Source organism: Impatiens glandulifera, chromosome 4 (genome assembly GCF_907164915.1).
Source record: "Impatiens glandulifera chromosome 4, dImpGla2.1, whole genome shotgun sequence".
NCBI lineage: Eukaryota > Viridiplantae > Streptophyta > Magnoliopsida > Ericales > Balsaminaceae > Impatiens > Impatiens glandulifera.
The window spans coordinates 7,715,979-7,741,461 of NC_061865.1; the positions used below are offsets into that span (position 1 = coordinate 7,715,979).

The 25,483-nt window shown below is 30.0% G+C and overlaps 3 protein-coding genes across 3 annotated transcripts; all 3 read left to right on the top strand.

The window, feature by feature from the left end:
- The first annotated feature begins 967 nt into the window (after positions 1-967).
- On the top strand, positions 968-2,206 carry LOC124934611 (alpha carbonic anhydrase 7-like). The gene is made up of 5 exons (XM_047475137.1): positions 968-1,061; positions 1,173-1,390; positions 1,499-1,605; positions 1,710-1,812; positions 1,907-2,206. The coding sequence occupies exons 1-5, from the start codon at positions 968-970 to the stop codon at positions 2,204-2,206; spliced, it is 822 nt and encodes a 273-aa protein (XP_047331093.1).
- Positions 2,207-17,826: 15,620 nt separating this feature from the next.
- LOC124934612 (alpha carbonic anhydrase 7-like) lies at positions 17,827-19,094 on the top strand. The gene is made up of 5 exons (XM_047475138.1): positions 17,827-17,920; positions 18,046-18,245; positions 18,369-18,475; positions 18,595-18,697; positions 18,795-19,094. The coding sequence occupies exons 1-5, from the start codon at positions 17,827-17,829 to the stop codon at positions 19,092-19,094; spliced, it is 804 nt and encodes a 267-aa protein (XP_047331094.1).
- A 2,649-nt stretch (positions 19,095-21,743) lies between these two features.
- On the top strand, positions 21,744-22,983 carry LOC124934613 (alpha carbonic anhydrase 7-like). Its single transcript, XM_047475139.1, has 5 exons — positions 21,744-21,837; positions 21,949-22,166; positions 22,275-22,381; positions 22,486-22,588; positions 22,684-22,983. Exons 1-5 carry the CDS (start codon positions 21,744-21,746, stop codon positions 22,981-22,983), a joined length of 822 nt encoding a protein of 273 aa, XP_047331095.1.
- Positions 22,984-25,483: the final 2,500 nt, after the last annotated feature.

A 25,483-nucleotide genomic window follows, 5' to 3' on the forward strand; every position in this document is an offset into this window, starting at 1 on the left:
AAACATATTTAGCAAAAAAAAAAAAAATAACAAGATTATTTTGTGGAAATTGATTAAAATTTAATGTTTGAATACTTGATAATTTTTGAAAAATTTGAATTCAGACACTTGTTGTTAGCCTTATGTGTTTTGGTGGAGTCGACAAAGTACTTCTTAATCGTTTTCTTGAAAATTTATGAACTCGATAATTTTAATTTTTGGGTATCATTTTATTTTTTTTATTTTTTTTTTATTTTTTTTTTTTATGTTTTGTGCCTTTTTATTTTATCTCATTTTATTTTTGTTGTACTTCAATGTAGAACATTAATATAAAAAAACATATGCTAACAACACACAAATCAACTAATTAGATGAACCTATTTCTTTCAACCGAGTCCAAAATTTTACCAAATGTAAGATCACTAGTTTGCTTTTAATAATAAAAAATGAATTCAATACTAGCAAAACTACTATGTCATAATACCTTCTCATTGAAAAAACATCAACATTTTTAATAATAATAATAATAAAAAATCTACAATGTAATTATTTTTTCTCTCTAATACTAATTGGAAGGTTCCTTAAAATATATACATAGGACTTCATAATTGTCTAGGTTATCTTATCAATGAGATTTAGAATTTGAGGTGGGTTGAATTCTTCAAGCATGTATTCAAGTACTATACTTCAACACATGGTGTAGTCTTGAATATATCTATAAAATATATGTATTTGATGATGCTATCATATTTAGAAAAATTAAGGTTAATTAACATAAATAAATAGTGTTTATAATTTTCAAAGTATGATGCATGCATGGAACATTAGTATTATTGTTGTTCACATTAAGGAAGATCATGGCTGGCCTCTTCCTATATAAGCTCTTCATCTTCTCAACCCTAAAACCACACAACCGGCCTCAATTCTAATTCAATCACTTATAATTATTTGTAACAATCTTCTATTCAAAAGAGAGAGTCTTCAAGAGATGGAGAAAATTAGAAGCATTAGTACTCTTCTTATACTTTTCTTCATTTTGTTCTTAGCTTCTTCCAATTATACAACAGCATCTGAGAAACATGGTAAGCATTATTTTTTACTTCATTAATATTGTCTAAACAATCAGGTAAAAATTTTAATTTATAGTTAACACAAAGATGGCATCATACATTAATGATAATAAATGTATGCAGAGTATGCGGGAGAGTTCAGCTATGAGTATGATAGCGAAAGGGGACCGGAACGATGGGGAGAAATACGAGAAGAATGGAGTATGTGTAAGAATGGAAGGATGCAGTCTCCAATTGATCTTTCGAATGAGAGAGTTGAAATGGTTTCCCATTTAGGGATTGTTAAAAGGAAATACAAGCCATCCATTGCCACCCTCATTAATAAAGGCCATGACATGCAGGTAAAAATATAGTTTAATTAATGTGATTAATAATTAGATCTCGATTAAATTAAATAGGTCTTGATTGTTATTATCATTTTTATTGATATGTATAAACATTGATTGTAGTTGAGTTGGAAAGGCGACGCGGGATCTATAAAAATAAATGAAACTGAATATGAACTCGACCAATGTCATTGGCATTCACCTTCCGAGCATACCATTAACGGTCAAAGGTAATACTATTTTTTCAATGTTTGAAAGTGTACGTCGCTTGAGTAGTGGTGAAACATTAGAATAATAATGTTTGGACTAATATAATTCCATAAACAAAATGTAGATTTGATCTCGAGGCTCACTTGGTTCATAAGAGCAAGAGCGGAAAAATTGCCGTTATAAGTATCATTTACAAACTTGGACATGCCGATTATTTCTTAAGCCAGGTACCTACTCATTCTCAATCGATTGTGTATTATCTTTACTATTAGAAAATTGAGAATAAATTGTTTAAGATTGATGTTGATATTTTGCTTTTAGTTGAAGGAAGATTTGATAGACCTTAAAGACAAACTAGAAATGGAGAAAATGGTGGGGATTGTAGATCCGAGAATGATTGAGATTGGAAATCATAAATATTACCGTTATCATGGTTCTTTAACTACTCCTCCATGCAATGAAACTGTTATTTGGACCGTCGTCAATAAGGTAATGACAGTATCTAGAGAACAACTAAAAGTGTTGCGGAAGGCAATTCATGATGAATCCGGGAGCAATGCTAGACCATTACAATCCATAAATGAACGTACAGTTCAATATTATAATCCTGAAGATTATTAAGAATAGTATTGTGAAGTTTATAATTGATGGGTGTCATGTACCTTTTTTAATCTAGTTAATTAAGTTTGTTTAATCATATTTTTATTTTGTTTATTGTTATTTGTACCAATAAAAGACTTAATGTGATTTGGCCTTATGAATAAAAATATTATTGTGTGTTTTTCACCAGGATTGATATATGTATTGTATCATATATTCATCTATTTACTATATTTGGTGTTTGTTTGGCCATTATGGAATATAACTTTTGTAAAAAAAAATAGTACTCATTTGATTAACCTATCAAATTACTAAAATCAAATCTAAAGTGGACAAATCTCTCGTAATTAATTATCCGAATATTACTTGATTTACATAAAAATATCACTAAAACAAAAAAAAAAAAATAAACATACTCACATCCAAATAAATTAGTATGGCCATATTAAAGGCTCACAAAACTAACATCTTTAGGAGTTTAAGTAAACTCATGCTTTAACCCATCTTAATTATTTTTAATAATCCAATAACTAACTTTAAAATTTATTGTTATATAAGTCTAATTCAATCATTTATTATTTTTTTTTGTCTATTTGATAAAATAAACTATTAATTTGTATAACAATTTAAAAAGTAATTATTTGAAATGGCCTTATAAAATAGTTATTGTGAATTAAGAAATCGAATGAGTCTTAATTCGGTAATCCATATTACACAGTACTCCTGATTAACTTTTAAGGAAATTTCATACTTTATAATAATTAAGAATTTCATATTGTCATGCATTCAATATTCATGATCACATTCTTTAGAAAATAATTAAAAGATCTATCAATTAAGAATTCCGTTGGAACTTTCAAAGACTAGATTCAACACAAATACATTTTTACAGTCTCTTTCAACTAACACTATGGATTTTATATTATTTGATTTCTTACTTTTAAAAGGATGTATCCATTTAAATAAAAGTTTAATCCCATTTAAATTTATAAAATACTAGTGTGATTATTAAATCAAATATATATATATATATATATATATATATATCTAAATCAAAATAACCATTAATTACAAAGTCAACCAAAAATATATATTGTCCACATCCACATTACTGAAATGTCACTTCAAATACTGCATTTTACTATCCGATTATTTGATTTTGTGAACCAGTAAAACAAAAACATACTTAAACCAGATCATAGTGTATAACCACAAGCAAGGAAGTAGGCTCCGAGAGGAATAATATCTCCCAAACCATTTTAATGAAATGACATTATTAAACGAAGTCAAATCCAGTATATCTAAGCGCTTCTTCACTATTTTATATATAATATTTTAATATTTAAAATTAATTTAACCTAATTAATTAGTCATATATCTTTTTTATAAATCTAATATTTTAGCTGAATGATTTAAAATTGAAAGAAAATATATTTTTTTTATATTTTTAGGATGGTGTTGGACTTATGCATAGGTTAAATATTGAATATTTGAATTAAATTTAGGTACTATTTAGTGTGAATAAAGTATATACAATATAATGTTATTAGGTTGCTAACATTGAATATGTCCTTTCATGATCCATACATCATCAAATAGAAAACCCATTACCCACTCTTGAATTTTAAGGATTAAATTTCATAATATTAATAAATAATAAAATTAATTAGCTAGGTCATTAATGTCGTCATTTCACTCGACTTCATGACCTTCTTTCAGAAAATAATTAATAAAACAAAATTCAATTGGACCTTCCAAAGACTCACGTACGTTTACAAGTCAAACACTACGGATTGTTAAATATTATTTGAAAATATTGTCTTTGTAGTGATAACGACCAAAATCAATTAATATTAATCCACAATTTTTATAAACTATTTTTAAATTTGTTACACAAGTTTTAATAAGTTATTATCAATAAATAAACTTTCAACAAATGACTTTATAACTGAGTTACGGAAATAATTAACCCTTATGTTGCTATTTGAACATTGTTTAATTTAAATCTGAATAATATAGGATAGGATTTGTATCTCCCAAATCCGATCAGCTTGAAACAATCTGTAAAAAACAAAAGAAAGAAGAACACAAGAACACACAGATTTATAGTGGTTCACTTAAATTGAGCTACATCCACTTCAGCCACCACCAGATTTCACTATGAAGAAGAAGAAGGAATACAGAGTTTTTTGGCTCACACTTTATCTCTCTAAAATTCTGTCTCACTAATGTAAACCCTTAATAATCACATATTTATAGGGTAAACATTCAGGAAATAAACCTAAATAACTTTGGTCAGGCCCAAGCCCAAAACCAAAAAAAAAAGAAAACCCAATAAACTCTAATTAACAATGTAGAATTTATTATAAGTGTAGGCTCCATAACTCAACAATCTCCCACTTGGAGACTAACTTCATCATCTCTCGATCGGTAGTGGCTTTCCATTCGGTGTCTTAACGAAGAAGACCAACTGAAGTTACACACAACTTCAGTTTCTCATTTGTCACAGCTTTCGTCAACATATCAGCTGGATTCTCACTCCCGGGAATCTTCTCAAGAGCTAATACTCCATCTTCTAAAGTTGACCGGATGAAATGATAACGAACATGTATATGCTTCGTCCTTCCATGATAAACATGATTCTTTGCCAAATGAATGACACTCTGACTGTCGCATCGCAACACACTTCCCTCGTAGTCTTGACCCAATTCTCGCAAAAGGGTTGTAACCACATCATCTCCTTAGCAGCTTCTGTCACAGCAACATACTCTGCTTCACAACTAGAAAGAGCAACAATCTTTTGCAATTTTGATACCCAACTGATTGCAGTACCTCCCAGAGTATAAATGTACCCTGTTGTGCTCTTCCTACTATCAACATCACCACCATTGTCAGCATCAACATATCCTTCTAAACCCATATTAGACTTTCGAAAACACAAAGCGAGACTCGTACTTCCTCTTAAGTATCGTAGTATCCACTTTACTGCTTCCCAATGTTGTCTTCCCGGATTGCTCATGAATCTGCTAACAACTCCCACTGCATGTGCTATGTCTGGTCTTGTGCAAACCATCGCATACATAATACAACCAATGGCAGAGGCATACGGAACAGTTGCCATGTAATTTTTCTCCTCCTCTGTTGAAGGCGACTGATCTTTAGATAGTCTGAAGTGACTAGCTAAGGGGGTAGTAACTGGTTTTGCATCATACGAGTTGAACCTACTAAGAACTTTCTTCACATATTCTTCTTGTGAAAACTTGAGAACTTCTTCATCCCTGAAAATTCTCATCCCAAGGATTTGTTTTACAGCACCCAAATCCTTCATTGCAAACTTTTCAGACAACTCTTTCTTAAGCTTGTTAATCTCATACAAGCTTGCTCCAGCAATCAACATGTCATCAACGTAGAGAAGAAGAATAATGTACGATTTATCAAACCTCTTGATATAGCAGCAATGATCAGCTTCACACCTCAAAAAATTGTTACTTTTCATGAAGCTATCAAACTTCTTGTACCATTGCCTTGGAGCCTGTTTCAAACCATACAGACTCTTCTGAAGCTTACACACAAGCTCATCTTTTCCTTTGATTTCAAATCCTTCTGGTAGTCGCATATAAATTTCTTCATCTAGATCACCATGAAGAAAAGCAGTTTTGACATCCATTTATTGAAGATGAAGGTCTTCTTTCACAACCAAACTCAGAATAGTTCTAATTGTCATCAATTTAACTACTGGAGAGAAGATTTCATTGTAGTCAATACCTTCTTTCTGTTGAAATCCTTTCACAACCAACCTTGCCTTGTACCTCATGGTTTTACCATGTTCTTCTTTAATCCTGAAGATCCATTTGTTGTGAAGTGCTTTCTTTCCCTTTGGTAGCTCAGTGAGCTCCCAAGTCTGATTCAACATCAAAGAGTCCATCTCATCTTTCATCGCAGACTCCCACTTAACCGATTCATCAGATTGTATTGCTTCCTCATAGCATTCAGGTTCACCTCTATCTGTCAACAAGATATAGTTTAGAGATGGAGACCACCTCTCAACTGGTTTTCGATTCCTTGATGATCTTCTCAACTGTATAACCGGTGTTTGCTGATTTACCTCTGGGGCCACGTTCTCAACGATTTCATCTTCAACAACACATTGTTCTTCTTCGACAACCGGTATATATTCAGCTGAAAATTCTCTCAAATCGACTGTACCAGTCTCTTCCAACTTGGAATCACCACCTGATGTCTTCCCAACACAATCTTTGTAGAGAACCTGTTCATTGAAGATAACATTTCTGCTACGAATGATCTTCCGATTTTGATTATCCCAGAAACGATAACCAAACTCGATATCACCATAACCAATGAAAAAACATTTATTAGACTTTGGATCAATCTTGCTCCTATCACATTCATTAATATGAACATATGATAAACAACCAAACACTTTCAAATAAGAAAGGTTTACTTTTTTATTGCTCCAAGCTTTTTCAGGAATTCTGAATTCAAGAGGAACAGAGGGTCCCCTGTTTATCAAATAGGAAGCAGTATTAATAGCTTCTGCCTAGAAGGTTTTAGGCAGCCCTGCATGCAATCTCATGCTTCTAGCACACTCGTTCAATGTTCGATTCATTCTTTCAGCTACTCTATTCTCTTGAGGCGTTCGAGGAACAGTCTTCACCATACTGATCCCATTCTCAACACAATACTCTTTGAAATCTGAATTGATATATTCACTTCTGTTGTCGGATCTCAAGCACTTAACTTTCTGATTTGTTTCATTTTCAACCAAAACCTTCCACTTCTTGAAAATAGCAAATACTTCAGACTTGTGCTTCATAAAGTAAACCCATACTTTCTTGTTGAATCATCTATAAAAGTCACATAGTAGTATGATCCGCCAATAGAAGAAACATGTGCAGGTCCCCACACATCAATGTGTACCAACTCTAGTCTTTCTTTCTTGAGCTCCTTCCCAGTTTTTAAGAAACTCACTCGTTTCTGTTTTTCAAGAATGCAGTTTTCACATAACTGATGTTCAACAGACTTCAGTTTTGAAATCTGTCCATTCTTCAAAAGAATTTTCATCCCTTTTTCGCTCATATGGCCCAACCTGCAATGCCATAGCTCACTGTTCTTCGAGTCATCAATTACAGCAGCAACTGTTTCTCTGCAAGTTGAAGTCGTGTATAACGTTCCAGTTTTGTGACCTCGAGCAACAACAATTGCTCCTTTAGTCACCTTCCATGCACCATTTCCACAACTGAAATTGTGACCTTCTTCATCAAGTTGTGTAACAGAGATCAAATTGATGTCACCTTATTAATCTTCCAAACAGAACCATTTGCCATCTTCAATTTGATGTCACTAATGCCAACAATATACAGTGGCTCACCATCTACGAGATAAACTTTCCCACAGTTTCCAGCCACATAATTCTCCATTAATTCTTTGTGAGCAGTGGTGTGGAAAGACGCTCCTGAGTCCAAAACCCATGAATCTATCGGGCTATCAAAAGACACAAGTAACGCATCAGTGACAGATTCTGTAACAACGTTGGCTGCATCATTTTTATCATCACCGTTTTTCTTCGGTGCTTTGCAGTTCCTCTTCAGATGACCCTGTTTACCACAATTCCAGCACTCAAATGTCCGCCCAGACTTGGACTGACTCCTCCTGCTCCTTGACATAAATCTGTTCTTACCTCGGTTGAAATTTCTATCATTAACTCGGCCCCTATTTTCCACATTCAGAGCAGAACCTTTGAACGTTTCACCAGAATCAATTTTACAAACCTCTTCAGCAAGAATACGATCTCTAACTTCAACAAATTTCAGTTTAGCATTTCCAACTGAATTACTAATTGCTGCCCTTATAGGTTCTTAACTATTTGGTAGAGATGCTAACAAAATCAGGGCACTAACTTAATCCCCAAAATCAATCTCAACAGATAGCAATTGATTCACAATTGTATTAAATTAATTCAAATGAGTAGTGACAGAAGTACTATCAACCATTCTTAAGTAAAAGAGTGTTTTCATTAAGTGTACCTTGTTGTTAGCAGATGGTTTCTCATACATATCAGAAAGAGCTTTCATCAGACCCATGGTGGTCTTCTCCTCAACTACATTGTGAGAAACTGTCTTGGCTAGCGTTAATCGGACAACTCTCAAAACCTGTCTATCAAGGAGTTTCCATTCAGCTTCATCCATCTTCTCTAGTTTCTCACTCAAAGGAACATGAAGCTTCTTTCCATAGAGATAATCTTCAATCTGCATTCTCCAGAAGGCATAATCTGTCCCATCAAATCTTCCAATTCCATGTCCTATACTGTTCTCACTTGTCATTGTTTCCAATGCTCAGATCTAGCCTAGCTGCTCTGATACCAGTTGTTAGGATTTGTATCTCCCAAATCCGACCAACTTGAAACAATCTGTAAAAAACACAAGAAAGAAGAACACAAGAACACACAGATTTATAGTGGCTCACTCAAATTGAGCTACATCCACTTCAGCCACCACCAGATTTCACTATGAAGAAGAAGAAAGAATACAGAGTTTTTTGCCTCATTCTTTATCTCTCTAGAATTCTGTCTCACTAATGTAAACCCTTGATAATCACATATTTATAGGGTAAACATTCCGGTAAGAAACCTAAATAACTTTGGTCAAGCCCAAGCCCAAAACATAAAAAAAAGAAAACCCAATAAACTCTAATTAACAATGTAGAATTTATTATACGTGTAAGCTCCATAACTCAACAATATATATTATTTTTAAAAAGAAAAAGAAGATTCCAATGGACCTTTCAAACAAGACCTTGTAAAAATACCGAATCAATGACATTTACGCTGGTATCCTTATTTTTACCATTTCATTCTCTTTCCATTTTTATATTTATTAATCCATTCCCGGGCCATCACGTGCTCTAAATATATATATATATATATTTTTATTTATAAAAAATAAAAGTCTACACAATCTTAATTTAATAAAACAAAAATGCGAAAGCATACTTGTAATCTTTTTTAAATATTTAATCTTAGGCATTATAATATCAATGTACATAAAGATCAACTAAGAATTTACAAGTTCAAAAAGAAGTATATTAAGACATAGATCCTTTATCGATCCAAGTTAATTTCATTGTAGTTCGAAATTCTCAATTTAGATATAACTTATACATAAAAAAAAAACTTACTAACCCATTTTAGACCATAGATTATTTCCCTTCAGCATTTGTATACGGATTTCTAGAGCCTCTATTTATTTTAAGAAATCCACTATTTCACCAACCAACTTGCAATACGATTACGAATTATTTCTAACAAGCATTCCATGTCATTCCATCCTATGAAAAGATCATAAACTCGATCTCTACCTTTTTTTATAATAATAATAAAGCAATCTTCGAGAAATGTGTAAATTCTATGAAGTAATTTGTTTCTTTGTTGCAAAATGATATCTTTAATATTTTACAAAATGTATAGCAAAATTGTCTAGGTTATCCAAGAGATTAATTTAGAATTTGAGGTGTGTTGAATTCTTCTAACATGTTTTCTAGTACAATTCTTCAGCACATAGTCTTAGATCGATATATGCACAAAATATGTATTGATGATGTTATCATGTTTAACTTTAGAAAAATTAAGGTTACTTTGAAATAGTTATATATATTTTTTTTATAAAAATGGATTACATCAACAAAGATTTTTATCATAGATATAATAGTAATTTTTTTTTATATAAAAATGAATCACATCAACAAAGAATTAATGGATCAAAAGAAGAATAAATTAGTAATTTTGAGTCATGATCTTCAGCACATAGTCTTAGATATATGCACAAAATATGTATTGATGATGTTATCATGTAATTTAGAAAAATTAATGTTACTTTGAAATAGTTATATATATATATATATATATATATATATATATATATATATATATATATATATATATATTTATAAAAATGGATTACATCAACAAAGATTATTTTTCAAATATATAATAGTATTTATTTTATATAAAAGTTGATCACATCAACAAAGAATAAATGGATCAAAAGAAGAATAAAATAATAATTTTGAGTTAGGATCTTAAACCTCTCAAAGAATCCCAAAAACTAGACAAAAAATATTATCAATAAATTCTAGGAACAAGATAACATAGTTCAATTTTTACAATCCAACCAAAATAATGTAATCTTTAATGAATTCACATATTCTTTATTACACTTAAGTAATTAACCTAGGGATGCAAATCAAGCTATTCGTGAGGCGTTCGGTCAAAGTTTGACTTAAGCTTGACTTTGAACAAGCTCGAGCCGACTCGTTTAATATTCGAGCCGAGCTTGAGCTAAAATAATATTTTCTCGATGATTTTTCGAGCTATTGTGAGTCTTATACTAAATAATATATATTATTTATTTTAATATTAAAATTTAAAATTTAAAACAAATATTTTGTATTCACTCTCTCCCGGTTCAAAGTTCATATGTCATGCCCATACTAAAATTCAAAATTAGAAACCTCTAATTCCCTAATCCGTGGTCCATAGATTATATATATTATACATTATAATATAATATATTCCGTAAATATATTACATAAATGAGTCGAGTCTGAAATCAAATTTATAAACTCGTTGAAGTCGAACTATTTAATACTAAATCTGGTCAAACATCGAGCTCAAGTTGGTTTGAGCTCGATTCAGCTCATTTGCATTCCTAGATTAACTCACTAAATGACATAAAAAAAGTGATTTCTAATAAATAAAATATCACGAAATCGATTCTAATTCAAAAACGTTTTAAATAGATTCCTAGATTAAAAAAAAAATGGTAATTTAATTAGATATATTTCTTAAAGCTATTTTGATTATAAGGTAATTTAATCATCAGTTTTTTAAAACTAACCCAAAATTCTTATAAATCCAATAACATAGAATAATTAGAGTTAAAGTATGATACCCGATTAATATAAGTAAAATATAATTAGTCAGCGATGGAATCTTGAATTTCTTCCCCAAATACGTGCACATTCTCATATTCAATCAAGAATCGCGTCGAAATTAAGATCGTCGGCACGTTTGGCACAATAGGTACAATCGGCACGTTCGACACAGTTGCTCGGGTCGTACGATTCAGTTAATTTGGTAGTCGGTTACGGGAAACGTGGTCAGAGTAAAGATCGTCGGCACGTCTGGCACGTTCGGCACATTGAGGAAAATCGTCTAAGGTTTGAATAAGGTCGTTTCAAGATTGTTGTTCTGACTTTAACCCCTTGTTTTGAGGTCTTATTGGAATATGGGTAAAAGGAAAAACAACAAGGCAAAAGAAGTGGAAGATTTTGTTCTTAAAGGAGTCAAGGCCATAGAAGTGCAGGACTTTGTTCTTAAAAGAGTCAAAGAAACTTTATAGAAGAAAATTAACAAAATAACTAAAGAAGTTGTTAATGAAAAAGTGCAGGAAATAAACAAAGACCCAATTGCTGCTCAAAAGCCTTTGGAACATAATGTAGGGATTAAGGGGAAGAAATAATGAGTTTGGATGATAGGGTATAATCAAAGGGCAAATTTATTTGGACTAAAAAAACAAAATCACCAAACTCCTGATGCATGCTAAGAAAGAATAGATTGTACTCATCAAGGAGAAAATACAAAGCACAATCGTCCAACTTAACATTCAATATCTCCAAGACTTGAATTTACTCAAGAAGGATGAATAAGAAGTGATAGTAAAATGGTCTGTTGCAACAATGAGGGAGTTAATGAATGCTTCTAAATTAAAGACATATACTATCAGAAATAATTCTACATGGAAAATCAATGAAATCTGGAAAAACAACATTGGGAAAAAGGCTAAATATCATGCATACAAAGGAAAAATCTACTTAGGCAATGTATAGACAAAAGTGGAGGTACTGAATTCTCCTTTTGAATTTAAATTGCCTACTATATTAGAAGAAAATTGTGTTAGAGAATGGGAAATGTAGTGGTGGGAGGAAAGAATAGAGTTTCCTTCCTAGTCACCAAAGAGGCACTTATGAAGCAATGGGAGAAAAAGGGATTGTTGAAAATTTCAGCGACTGTACATGATCTCTACTTTCTGAAATTTAAGAAGGGATCAAATCTGGATGAAATTCTGGAAAATAAGCATACATATATTGGATCAAACTGCATGAAGTTGGAAAGATAGTCTAAACATTTGAACTTATTAAGCAAGCCTAAAGAAACAACTCATATTTGGTTCAAACTTTGGAATATCCCTGCACACATGTATAATGTAGAAACTCTTAGTCATTTTGCAGGTTTATTGGGTACGTCATTATATATGGACTCAATTATTGAAGGAAGAGAGCACCTATAATTTGCTAGAATTAGCATTGAGGTGCATCCTAGAAGCACACTGCCGAATAGTATGACAGTAGTAGACAGAAAAAGAAAACTTACTATCATGGAAATCACTTATGAGTGGAGGCCATACAGATGCACTTTCTGCAATACCTTCAAACATGCAACCAAAATTGTTATTTGGTTAAGGAAAAGATAAAAAATTCATAAATGCCAGAAAGTAAAAATGGAGGAAAATGAAACAGAGGTGCCTATTATATAAGATAAAAAAACTTGGTTAAAGATCAGAAAACAGAAAATAAAAAAAATTATGTACAAGACGAAAGCAGTACGATGAAGAAGGTGGAACCTCAACCTAATCATATTGAAGAGATAGTTGAGGATTCTCAATCCAATCAAGTTGAAGTGATTGTTGATGAAAATAGAGAGGAAGATACTCATGCTAATCAAGAGGAAGAATAAAATTCTAATGTTGATATAAAGGAATCCAAAGTTGTTGAGAATTCTAAAGTTGAAAATGAAGAAAATAAAGACAATGATCTTGAAATTCAAGTTGAGAACAACAAAGTGAAGAGCTCAGAATTCCTGAAGAATAATTCTTTTTATCAAATTAGAACGGGTTCATATAAAGGAAAAAATCAAAATAAGAATAGACCGTACTCATCATCATCTTTAGTTCACCCCTCTTTCATTACAAGAGGAAGGGGAAGGGGAAGGGGAAGGGGAAGAGGAAGGACAAGGGGAAGAGAAAGACAACCTGTTGAAACATCAGGTTGGTATGGAAATAAAAATCCTGATTGAGATAATTATGATTTGATACAATTTGTAATCTTTGTTTGTAATCTTCGTTTTTCGTATGTTTGATGAATACTAATTAGTTTCTTTAAGGTCGTTTGATTTTCATCTTTTAATCATAGCTAGGGTTTGTTTAGATTTGATTCTTTACCCTCCCACTTTTGGGATTTTAATGAAATGATTTTAACCGTTTTCCTAAAAAAATATAATTTGTCATTTTCCTTAAAATATATATATATATATAATTAGGCAATAGGTATAATACATTGTATATTTATTTTTGTTTGAAATTGCTTATTGTAGATTTGTTTTTATTTGAAATAGTTAGGTTTTTTAAGCGGTACAAAATAAATAACATAACTATAAGTATGAAAAAAAATTATTCTTCGATTGAATTTTGAACCTCTTGTTAAGTAATTTATAACCATTGATCGTCTAATGTTCCAACTATGTTATGTTTTTTAGAAATGAATTATAGCTAATTTTACTAATAAACTCATTTCGTTTTCAAATCAAATTATATTGCATTCTCACTAATGTGATAAGCCGCCATTTATATGTAAGACATGTATATAGCCGACCGATTCAAGTATATTACGAGTTTTGTATTATGGTATCATAATTTATATTTTGTAATCTGTTAGACTTAGTTAAATAATGAAAAATGAAAATTAATTAAAAGAAAAATAATTAATTATGAAAAAATATTTTAATAAACTTAGGTCAATAAATTTAAATCAATACGACAAAATTTTAATGATGTGATCTGAAAAAAACTAAGTTGTTAAAATTATCTTTGCGCAGATACGTCTGAAGACATCTTCCTTCTATCAGACGTGTTGTCTGAGCAAGCGCGATCAAACGTCTAACTTCTACAGACGGGTTAGTCTGAAGAAGTCCGCGAGCAGACGTCGTATAACTTCTACAGACGGGTTAGTCTGAAGAAGTGCCCGAGCAGACGTCGTCTAACTTCTACAGACGGGTTAGTCTGAAGAAGTGCGCGAGCAGACGTCTAACTTCATTAGACGTGAAGTCTGAAGAAGTGCGTGAGCAGACGCTTTGCTTTAGCAACATTCTGAAAAAGCGTGAGTAAACGCCTTGCTTCAGCAGCCATCTGAAGAAGTGCTCTACTTATCTACACAGCTCACCAGCACAGTGGACAATAGAGTTCGTTATAAGCAGACGTCCTAGTCAGCTTATTACAACTACCATCTAGCTTTCAACCAATATAAAGTCGACACGTAATATTTATAAATCAGATTCGACTGTTGCCTACACCTCAACATCAATGTACAACGTCGAATCCCTGGATTTATGAACGGCGGATCCCTGGATTTCCGGTACGGTGAATCTTTTCGGTCAATTCACAATCCAAGAATCAGAGTCGACCGTTGCTAAGCTTCAATATAAAAGATCATCTAAGTACAACGGAAAACTCCCTCTTGAAGCACTTTTATGCCAACTAACTCAGAAAAAGCTTCTGCAAAGTCTTTTACTCTCTGTTAAGCATACATTGTATTTCATTAAGCCGAGAATTAAAATTACTGTAATATATGTGATTGTTATCAGTATTGTAAGTTGAACAGAGGTTGCCTGTTCAACATAGTGTTAGTTAGAAGTTCAGAAATAGACAGTTGTTAAATCATGTATGTCTGACTGGGTTTGTGTAGTCTCTATACGAATCAAAGCCTTTTAGTGAAAATCCTTATGAAAACATAAGAAGGGGTGACGTAGGAGTTTTATCTCCGAACATCCATAAAATCCTTGTATTCTTTCATTTATGCAACTTTCAATCTCTTATCTGACGCTTCAAATTGAGCAAGCATTTCCGCACTTGAATCCGTTCAAGAGGTTGCGAAGATTTAAGAAGAATAGAAACAGATTTTAATCTCTAACAGGATTAAAATCGAATTGAAAGTGTCTTAAGTTGTCAACTATATTTTGACCCCCCTATCTATAGTTGCCACCGATCCTAACATAATCTATATTATATTATTTGCATTTTAATTAAATGACTATCGTACATCTTCCTCTCTTTATCATCAATATTCTTATGCCCCACCATGATCAAAACTCTAGCATGAGAATAGAGTTTTTCATAGTGTTTAACTTCCTTCTATATCTGATGCGACTAGTGAGGAACAAACATATCCTTAATATTGGCATTCCTACAAATAACAATGGAGTTAAGCTCAAAAGACGTCACAATGAGACACTTGATCTCGCACCCAACATCATCCTAGAAGCTAACCGAGGCTATGTCCCGCACAATGAATCTAGATTTCTAACGATAACTCTTTCATAAATAATATATATTTGACTCAAAATTCTACCACCCACAGTGCAATTAGACTTTTTGGTAACTATTTAGACAATCATGAACAAATTTACATTTAATTAACTATCCCCAAAGACTATTTGGTTCAGATATAAATTCTAATACGCAATTTGAGAGAATAATTTTATTAAAGGAAATAAAATCTCGGATACACAAGCTTCTTGATCCTTGATCCTTGTCTCGCTTGACCTTAACCCAACCTGCCAAATGACCGCATGAAGAATTAGATGGTAGGAAAAAAGAATATCTTAAAATATTCATTGTTTTTATATTGTAACACTATTTAATTTCAATATGAACTAGTATTATAAAAAATGACTGAAACTTTCAATGACTTGACTAAAGAAACTTCAGGTGGTCTAAAGAACAAATAAAAGATTATACATTTCTCTTGAATAAACAAGGTTAGGGATGGTTTGAAAATAATATTTTCTTAGCAAAATAAAACAAAACAAAAAATTTCTTTTAATCAAATAATCAAAACACGGTCATATTTGATATATTAATTAAAATTGTTATCGGGAAAGAAATAATGACATTTTCATATTTTAATTGTGGGTTGTAATGATTTGATTAATTAATTAATTGTTGAATTATTAAAATAATTAAATAAAATTTAATCAAACAATCCCCTACAAATCCAGCAATGACATTAATTAATTAATTGTTGAATTATTAAAATAATTAAATAAAATTTAATCAAACAATCCCCTACAAATCCAGCAATGACATTGACTTATCCTACAATTTTTACCACTTCTTTGTCTTTCCATTTTTATATTTAATTAATACATTTATTCCATTCCCGCGCACTCACGTGCTCCAAATAAAATATGTTTTCCTTATTTTATTTATAACAAATTAAAGTATACAAAATTCTAATTAAACAAAATTAAAATGCTGAAACATAACAAAAATAAAAATAAGACAATAACCTAACAACATTTTCTTGTGGAGTATGTTTAAATTTATTTGATAATTCTCGGAATACTAGATAACTTTTTAAAATTTTGAATTGAGATTATTGATTGAAAGTAATAACTTTTGAATAAATATCTCGATTATTTTCTAATGTATTATCTAATTAGTAAGAAAATGTCAAACTTTTAATAATCATAAAACTTCGATATTTTTTTATTTGAAATTAAATGAAACTAGCATTACACCTCACAGTCATTGTTTCCCGCCTAAACTCTAAGCGCTTCCAGATGGAATCGAACCCGTAACCTTTTGGTCTCATAATCGTTCAATAATGCGTATCATTTATTAAATTATTATTACGTTGTTTCTAAAATTTGGTAATCTTGATGTATTTGTATTATTATTATTATTACTACGAAGTTTTTATGTTTTTTTCTTTTCTTTTACAATTGTATCCTTATTCTTAATGTAGAACCTAAAATCACACAAATCCATTAAACCCTTCTAAACCATAGCTCATTTCCCTCCAAGATTTGTAAAATAAATTTAGATTAGCTATATATATTTCTTTCACTTGAGTCCAAAATTTTAACAATAAAATCATGAGTTTACATTCAATTATAAGCAATAAATTCAATACTAGCAAAGTTGTCATTCCATCACATTGAATAAGCATACATTTTTTTTTATTACTATAATAATAATAAACACCATTCAAGAAATACGTAAACTCTAAAAATTATTATTTTTTTATTTGAAATATATCTCTAATACTAATTGGAAGGTTTCTTAAAAAATATAATACAATTAGGACTTTATAATTGTCTAGGTTATCTTATGGAAGAGATTTAGAATTTGAGCTAGGTTGAATTCTTCTAGCATGTTTTCAAGTACCATTCTTCAACAGATGGTGTAGTCTTGAAAATATATATAAAATATGTATTTGAAGATGTTATCATATTTTTAACTTCAGATAAATAAATGTTAATTTGAAATTAACATAAATAAATAGTGTTTATAATTTTCAAAGTATGATGCATGCATGGAACATTAGTATTATAATGGTTGTTCACATTGCCATGTCATATGAATTAATTAAGGAAGATCATGGCTGGCTTCTTCCTATATATAGCTCTTCATCTTCTCAACCCTTATAACACCACACCACCCTCAATTCTAATTCAATCACTTATAATTATTTGTAACAATCTTCTATTCAAAAGAGAGAGTCTTCAAGAGATGGAGAAAATTAGAAGCATTAGTACTCTTCTTATGCTTGTCTTCATTTTGTTCTTAGCTTTTTCCAATTATGCAACAGCTTCTGAGGAACTTGGTAAGCATTAATTTTTACATCAATATTGCCTAATTAAACATTTAGGGAAAATTATAATTTTACGCTAAACGCAAATATAGCATGATCATCTACACAAAACTTTTAATGATGATGAATGTACGCAGAGTACGAGGGAGAGTTCAACTACGAGGTGGATAGCGAAAGAGGACAGGAAGGATGGGGAGGCTTGTGTAATAGTGGAAGGATGCAGTCTCCGATCGATCTATCAAATGAGAGAGTTGAAATGGTTTCTCATTTAGGGATTGTTAAAAGGAAATACAAGCCATCCAATGCTACCCTCATTAATAAAGGCCATGACATGCAGGTAAATATACACTTTAATTAATGTGATTGATAATGTCATCTCGATTAAATTGAATACGTTGAGAAAGACCTTTGGTGATATTTATTTATAATTTTAATTGATATGTATAAATAAATATTGTAGTTGAGTTGGAAAGGAGATGCGGGATCTATTGAAATAAATGAAATTGAATATGAACTTCAACAATGTCATTGGCACTCACCTTCTGAACATACCTTTAACGGCAGAAGGTAATACAATTTATTAATTTTAAAAGTATTTTTTATTTCACAGTGGATGTCGCAAAAGCTATGGTGAAACATTAGACTAATGAGGTTTGCATTGATATAATTGTTTAAACAAAATGTAGATTTGATCTTGAGGCTCACTTAGTTCATAGGAGTAAGAGCGGAAAATATGCTGTTATAAGCATCATTTATAAACTTGGACATGCCGATTCTTTCTTAACTCAGGTACTAATTCATTCTTGAATGATCAATTGTATATCTATATTTATTAGAAAAATGAAAAATAGAAAGTTTATGATTGATGTTGATATTTTGCTTGCAGTTGAAGGAAGACATGATAGACCTTCAAGACACACTAGAAATAGAGAGAATGGTGGGGATTGTAGACCCGAGAATGATTGAGATTGGAAGTCACAAATATTACCGTTATCATGGTTCACTCACTACTCCTCCATGCAATGAAACTGTTACTTGGACCGTGGTTAATAAGGTAATGACAGTTTCAAGAACACAACTAGAAGTGTTGCAGGAGGCCATTCATGATGAATCAGGGAGCAATGCTAGGCCATTACAATCCCTAAATGGACGTATAGTTCAACTTTATATTCCTGGAGATTATTAAGAATAGTATTATGAAGTTTATAATTGGTGTGTGCCTTTATTATGTACTTTTTTAAATTTAGTTAATAAGTATGTTTAATAATCATTTATTTTATTTTGGATATTGTTTTATCATATACCTATAAAAGACATAATGTGATCTAGAGTTATGAATAAAATATTATTGTGTTTTTTACAAATGTGGATACAAGTATTCTATTATTTATTCATCTATTTACTATATTTGATGTTTGTTTGGCCATTGTGGACTCTATAATTTTTTCTTTAAAAATATAACTCATTTTTATTGACTTAGAAAATTATGAAAATCACAATCAAATGGTGAAAGTATAACTAAAAAATGGTTCAGTTTTAATTTGGACATATCTTGTAATTAATTATTCATATTTATATTATTTTTCAATTAAGGAGAACTAAATGACACCCTAAGTCAGGATCTTTCTTTAACTTAAAACGCTATCGCTATCGCTATCGGTTAGAAATTATCCAAATATTACTAGATTTTTATAAAAGATCACTGAAATAAAAAAATACTCACATTCAAATAAATTATTATTATACATTATTATACGAAGTTTGAGTAAACCCATGATTTACTCACTTTAATTATTTTTAATTATTCACTAGCGAAATTTTATAGGTATAGATCTTTATCGACGGTATAACAGTGTAAAAAGTAGGAAGAGCACAACAGGGTACATTTATACTCTAGGAGGTACTGTAATCAATTGAGTTTCAAAATTGCATAAAATTGTTGCTCTTTCTAATTGTGAGGCAGAATATGTTGTTGTGACAGAGGCTGCTAAGGAGATGATGTGGTTACAACCCTTTTTGCTAGAATTGGGTCAAGACTACGAGGGAAGTGTGTTGTGATGCGACAGTCAGAGTGCCAATCATTTGGAAAAGAATTATGTTTATCATGGCAGGACGAAGCATATACAAGTTCGTTATCATTTTATCTGGTCAGCTTTAGAAGATGGAGTATTAGCTCTTGAGAAGATTCCTGAAAGTGAGAATCCACCTGATATGTTGACAAAAACTATGACAAATAAGAAACTGAAGTTATGTGCAACTTCAGTTGGTCTTCTTCATTAAGACACCTGATTGAAAGCCACTAACAATCGAGAGATGATGAAGTTAGTCTCTAAGTGGGAGATTATTGAGTTATGGAGCCTACACTTATAATAAACTCTACATTGTTAATTAGAGTTTATTGGGTTTGTATTTGGTTTTGGGCCTGACCAAGAGTTATTTAGGTTTATTACCTGAATGTTTACCCTATAAATATTTGATTATTAAGGGTTTACAAAAAAAAAAATACATAATTCTATAAAGATAAAGTGTGAGGCAAAAACTATGTATTTCTTCTTCTTCATAGTGAAATCTGGTGGTGGATGAAGTGGACGTAGCTCAATTTGAGTGAACCACTATAAATCTGTGTCTTCTTGTGTTCTTCTTTCTTGTATTTTTACAGATTGTTTCAAGCTGGACGGATTTGAGAGATACAAATCCTAACATATTAGAGCGAGGTTGTTCGAGAGGAGAAGAAGCTAGAGAGATTCGATGTTCCTTTGAGGGTTCTCGATAAGTTCTAGGGAGGTTTCCAAAAAATGTCCAAGTTGTAGCTCTTGTTGGTATGAAAGACTATCAAGTTTGAGGTGGAAGAAGTACGAGTTACTTGATGTCCAAGGAATTAACTTGACTTAAGAAAATAATTAAAGATATATTTGATCAGAACCCATCAAGAATAAGTAAAACAAAATCCAATGGACCTAGCAAAGATTCAAAGTGATGGTTTGATATTATTTGAAAATTTGGTGGTTTCCGTTCCACCCTTGTTGTATGGATATATTGTTGATTAGATAACTCCAATGACAAATTTATAAATTAGAGTTAGGGTGAACTTAAAAACATTTAGAGGGAACTTGAAAAAAAATAAAAAAAAAATAATAAATAAAAATGGGGTAAATGTGGATTTTGACTTTTTCTTTAGAACTATCAAACTATATAGTAAATTAAATTAAAAAGAAAACTAAGACAAAAGTCGTCATGTTAATTTCAATGTGAATTAATATTTCTTTTTAAAAAAAGAAAAAAAAGATGAGTATAGAACTTTCAATGACTTGACTTAATTCAACACACAAAACAAAAAGAACAAATGAAAGATAATAGAACAAACACTCTTAGGGATTGTTTGAAAATAATGTGTTTTTTTATTAGAAAAATAAATAAATAAAAAATAAATTATTTGAATCAAATAATCAAAACACGATCATACTTGATATATTAATTGAAAATGTTATATATTTTAATTGTGGATTGAAATGATTTGATTAATATAATGAAATAAAATCTAAACAAATACACATGATCAAACAAGCATACCCAGCAATGACATTGACGGTATCGTATTTTTACCACTTCTTAATTTGCTTTTCCATTTTTATTATTATATTTATTCAATTCCCGTACACCCACCTGCTTTTCCATTAGTATTATTGTTGTTCACATTAAGGAAGATCATGGCTGGCCTCTTCCTATATAAGCTCTTCATCTCCTCAACCCTAAAACCACACAACCCTCAATTCTAATTCAATCACTTATAATTAATTGTAACAATCTTCTATTTGAAAGAGAGAGTCTTCAAGAGATGGAGAAAATTAGAAGCATTAGTACTCTTCATATACTTTTCTTCATTTTGTTCTTAGCTTCTTCCAATTATACAACAGCATCTGAGAAACATGGTAAGCATTATTTTTTACTTCATTAATATTGTCTAAACAATTAGGTAAAATTTTTAATTTATAGTTAACACAAAGATGGCATCATACATTAATGATAATAAATGTATGCAGAGTATGCGGGAGAGTTCAGCTACGAGTATGATAGCGAAAGGGGACCGGAACGATGGGGAGAAATACGAGAAGAATGGAGCATGTGTAAAAATGGAAGGATGCAGTCTCCAATTGATCTTTCGAATGAGAGAGTTGAAATGGTTTCCCATTTAGGGATTGTTAAAAGGAAATACAAGCCATCCATTGCCACCCTCATTAATAAAGGCCATGACATGCAGGTAAAAATATAGTTTAATTAATGTGAATAATAATTCCATATCGATTAAATTAAATAGGTCTTGATGGTTATTATCATTTTTATTGATATGTATAAATATATATTGTAGTTGAGTTGGAAAGGCGACGCGGGATCTATTGAAATAAATGAAACTAAATATGAACTCGACCAATGTCATTGGCATTCACCTTCTGAGCATACCATTAACGGTCGAAGGTAATACTATTTTTCCAATGTTTGAAAGTGTATGTCGCTTGAGTAGTGGTGAAATATTATAATAATAATGTTTGGACTAATATAATTCCATAAACAAAATGTAGATTTGATCTCGAGGCTCACTTGGTTCATAAGAGCAAGAGCGGAAAAATTGCCGTTATAAGTATCATTTACAAACTTGGACATGCCGATTATTTCTTAAGCCAGGTACCTACTCATTCTCGATCGATTGTGTATTATCTTTACTATTAGAAAATTGAGGAAAAAATAGTTCAAGATTGATGTTGATATTTTGCTTTTAGTTAAAGGAAGATTTGATAGACCTTAAAGACAAACTAGAAATGGAGAAAATGGTGGGGATTGTAGATCCGAGAATGATTGAGATTGGAAATCATAAATATTACCGTTATCATGGTTCTTTAACTACTCCTCCATGCAATGAAACTGTTAATTGGACGGTAGTCAATAAAGTAATGACAGTATCTAGAGAACAACTAAAAGTGTTGCGGAAGGCAATTCATGATGAATCCGGGAGCAATGCCAGACCATTACAATCCATAAATGAACGTACAGTTCAATATTATAATCCTGAAGATTATTAAGAATAGTATTGTGAAGTTTATAATTGATGGGTGCCATGTACCTTTTTTAATCTAGTTAATTAAGTTTGTTTAATCATATTTTTATTTTGTTTATTGTTATTTGTACCAATAAAAGACTTAATGTGATTTGGCCTTATGAATAAAAATATTATTGTGTGTTTTTGTATCATATGTTCCTCTATTTACTATATTTGGTGTTTGTTTTGCCATTATGGAATATAACTTTTGTAAAAAAAAAATAGTACTAGTTTGATTGACCTATCAAATTACTAAAATCAAATCTAAAGTGGACAAATCTCGTAATTAATTATCAGAATATTACTTGATTTACATAAAAATATCACTAAAACAAAAAAAATAAATAAACATACTCAAATCCAAATAAATTATTATGGCCATATTAAAGGCTCACAAAACTAACATCTTTAGGAGTTTAAGTAAACTCATGCTTTACCCATCTTAATTATTTTTAATAATCCAATAACTAACTTTAAAATTTATTGTGTTTTGATCATTCTTTTTGTTTGTGCTTTTAGTTTTTCATTTTAATTTTTGTAAAAGGTACCTGGCATCTCTTGTGAAGCATGATGAACAAAAAAAAAAAAAAAAATACTTTTATTATTGAACTAGTTGCCCTCATAATAGTATTAAAATATTAAATTTCATTTTTTTGATGTAATTTTATGAAGTTATGGTTAACAATATAATAACTTGAATTGTAACTATAGTTTAACCAAACTCTTATATAAGTCTAATTCAATTATTTTTTATTTTCTTTTTTTGTCTATTTGATAAAATAAACTATTAATTTGTATAACAATTTAAAAAGTAAATATTTGAAATGGCCTTATAAAATAGTTATTGTGAATTAAGAAATTGAATGAGTCTTAATTCGATAATCCATATTACACAGTACTCCTGATTAACTTTTAAGGAAATTTCATACTTTATAATAATAATAAAAATATATTGTCATGCATTCAATATTGATGATCACATTCTTTAGAAAATAATTAAAAGATCTATCAATTAAGAATTAGTCAAACAGAATTCCGCTGGAACTTTCAAAGACTAGATTCAACACAAATACATTTTTACAGTCTCTTTCAACTAACACTTTATGGATTTTATATTAATTGATTTTTATTTTTAAAAGGACGAATGCATTTAAAAAAAAGTTTAAGCCCATTTAAATTTATAAAATACTAGTATGATATATATATATATATATATATATATATATATATATATATATATATATATATATATATATATATATATATATCAAAATAACCATTAATTACAGAGTCAATCAAAAATATACATTGTCCACGAAAAAACATTAACATTACTGAAATGTAACTTCAAATATTGCATTTTACTATCCAATTATTTGATTTTGTGAACCAGTAAAACAAAACATTACTAAAATCAGATCCTAATGTATAAGAAATGAGAATATCAGCTTGGAGACGCAAAATGGATATCCCAATTTCTCTATCCAAAGCATGCAAATGCGTTGATAATATATATATATATATATATATATATATATATATATATATATATATATATATATATATTTTACATTTTAACTTTTCAACTTTTATTTTATCAATTTTATATATTAAACTTATTTATATAATTAATTTATATAAGTTATTTATATTTTAATTTATTTGTATGTTTTATTTGATTATATTTTTATTTTTATTCTATATTTTATATTAAATTTATTTATATAATTATTAATTTAATTCATTTATATAATATTTTTTATATAACATAAATTTATAATAATATTTAAAAAATATATATATAATAATATTAAAAAATATGTATTTTTTGTGTTCGTGTATTGTAATTTTTGAATTTTTAATAAATTTTTATAATTAAGTTTAAAATATTTGGATGATATTATAATATTGTGGTGTAATTTATAAGTTTGTAAAATATATAGGTGATATTAAAAAGTTATAAAAGTTGATTTAATTTAAGAAAGAATATTATAAGAATATTCTTTTGGGTTTGAGAATGGATTTTTGGTTGGAGAAGAATTACTGTTTGATGTGAAATTTATATCAAAATGAGTTTGAAAAAGAGTTTCGGTTGGAGATGGTCTAACCACAAGCAAGGAGGTAGGCTCCGAAGAATAATAATATCTGCTACACCATTTTAATGAAATGACATTGTTAAACGAAGTCCAATCTAGTATACCTAAGCACTTCTTCACTATTTTATATATAATATTTTAATATTTAAAATTAATTTAACCTAATTAATTAGCCATATATCTTTTTATAAATCTAATAATTTAGCTGAATGATTTAAAATTGAAAAAAATATATTTTTTTTAATATTTTTAGGATGGTGTTGAACTTATGCATAGGTTAAATATTGAATATTTGAATTAAATTTAGGTACTATTTAGTATTTAGTGTGAATAAAGTATATACAATATAATGTTATTAGGTTAATTTAGCACTTATTTTAAGGATTA

Excerpts from the sequence above, each read along its gene's own strand:
- LOC124934611 (XM_047475137.1), top strand. The coding sequence starts at position 968 with ATGGAGAAAATTAGAAGCATTAGTACTCTTCTTATACTTTTCTTCATT. Across the intron at positions 1,606-1,709 it reads CATACCATTAACGGTCAAAG|ATTTGATCTCGAGGCTCACT; the intron begins GTAATACTATTT and ends AACAAAATGTAG. Across the intron at positions 1,813-1,906 it reads CCGATTATTTCTTAAGCCAG|TTGAAGGAAGATTTGATAGA; the intron begins GTACCTACTCAT and ends TTTTGCTTTTAG.
- LOC124934612 (XM_047475138.1), top strand. The coding sequence starts at position 17,827 with ATGGAGAAAATTAGAAGCATTAGTACTCTTCTTATGCTTGTCTTCATT. Across the intron at positions 17,921-18,045 it reads AACAGCTTCTGAGGAACTTG|AGTACGAGGGAGAGTTCAAC; the intron begins GTAAGCATTAAT and ends GAATGTACGCAG. Across the intron at positions 18,476-18,594 it reads CATACCTTTAACGGCAGAAG|ATTTGATCTTGAGGCTCACT; the intron begins GTAATACAATTT and ends AACAAAATGTAG.
- LOC124934613 (XM_047475139.1), top strand. The coding sequence starts at position 21,744 with ATGGAGAAAATTAGAAGCATTAGTACTCTTCATATACTTTTCTTCATT. Across the intron at positions 22,167-22,274 it reads ATAAAGGCCATGACATGCAG|TTGAGTTGGAAAGGCGACGC; the intron begins GTAAAAATATAG and ends TATATATTGTAG. Across the intron at positions 22,589-22,683 it reads CCGATTATTTCTTAAGCCAG|TTAAAGGAAGATTTGATAGA; the intron begins GTACCTACTCAT and ends TTTTGCTTTTAG.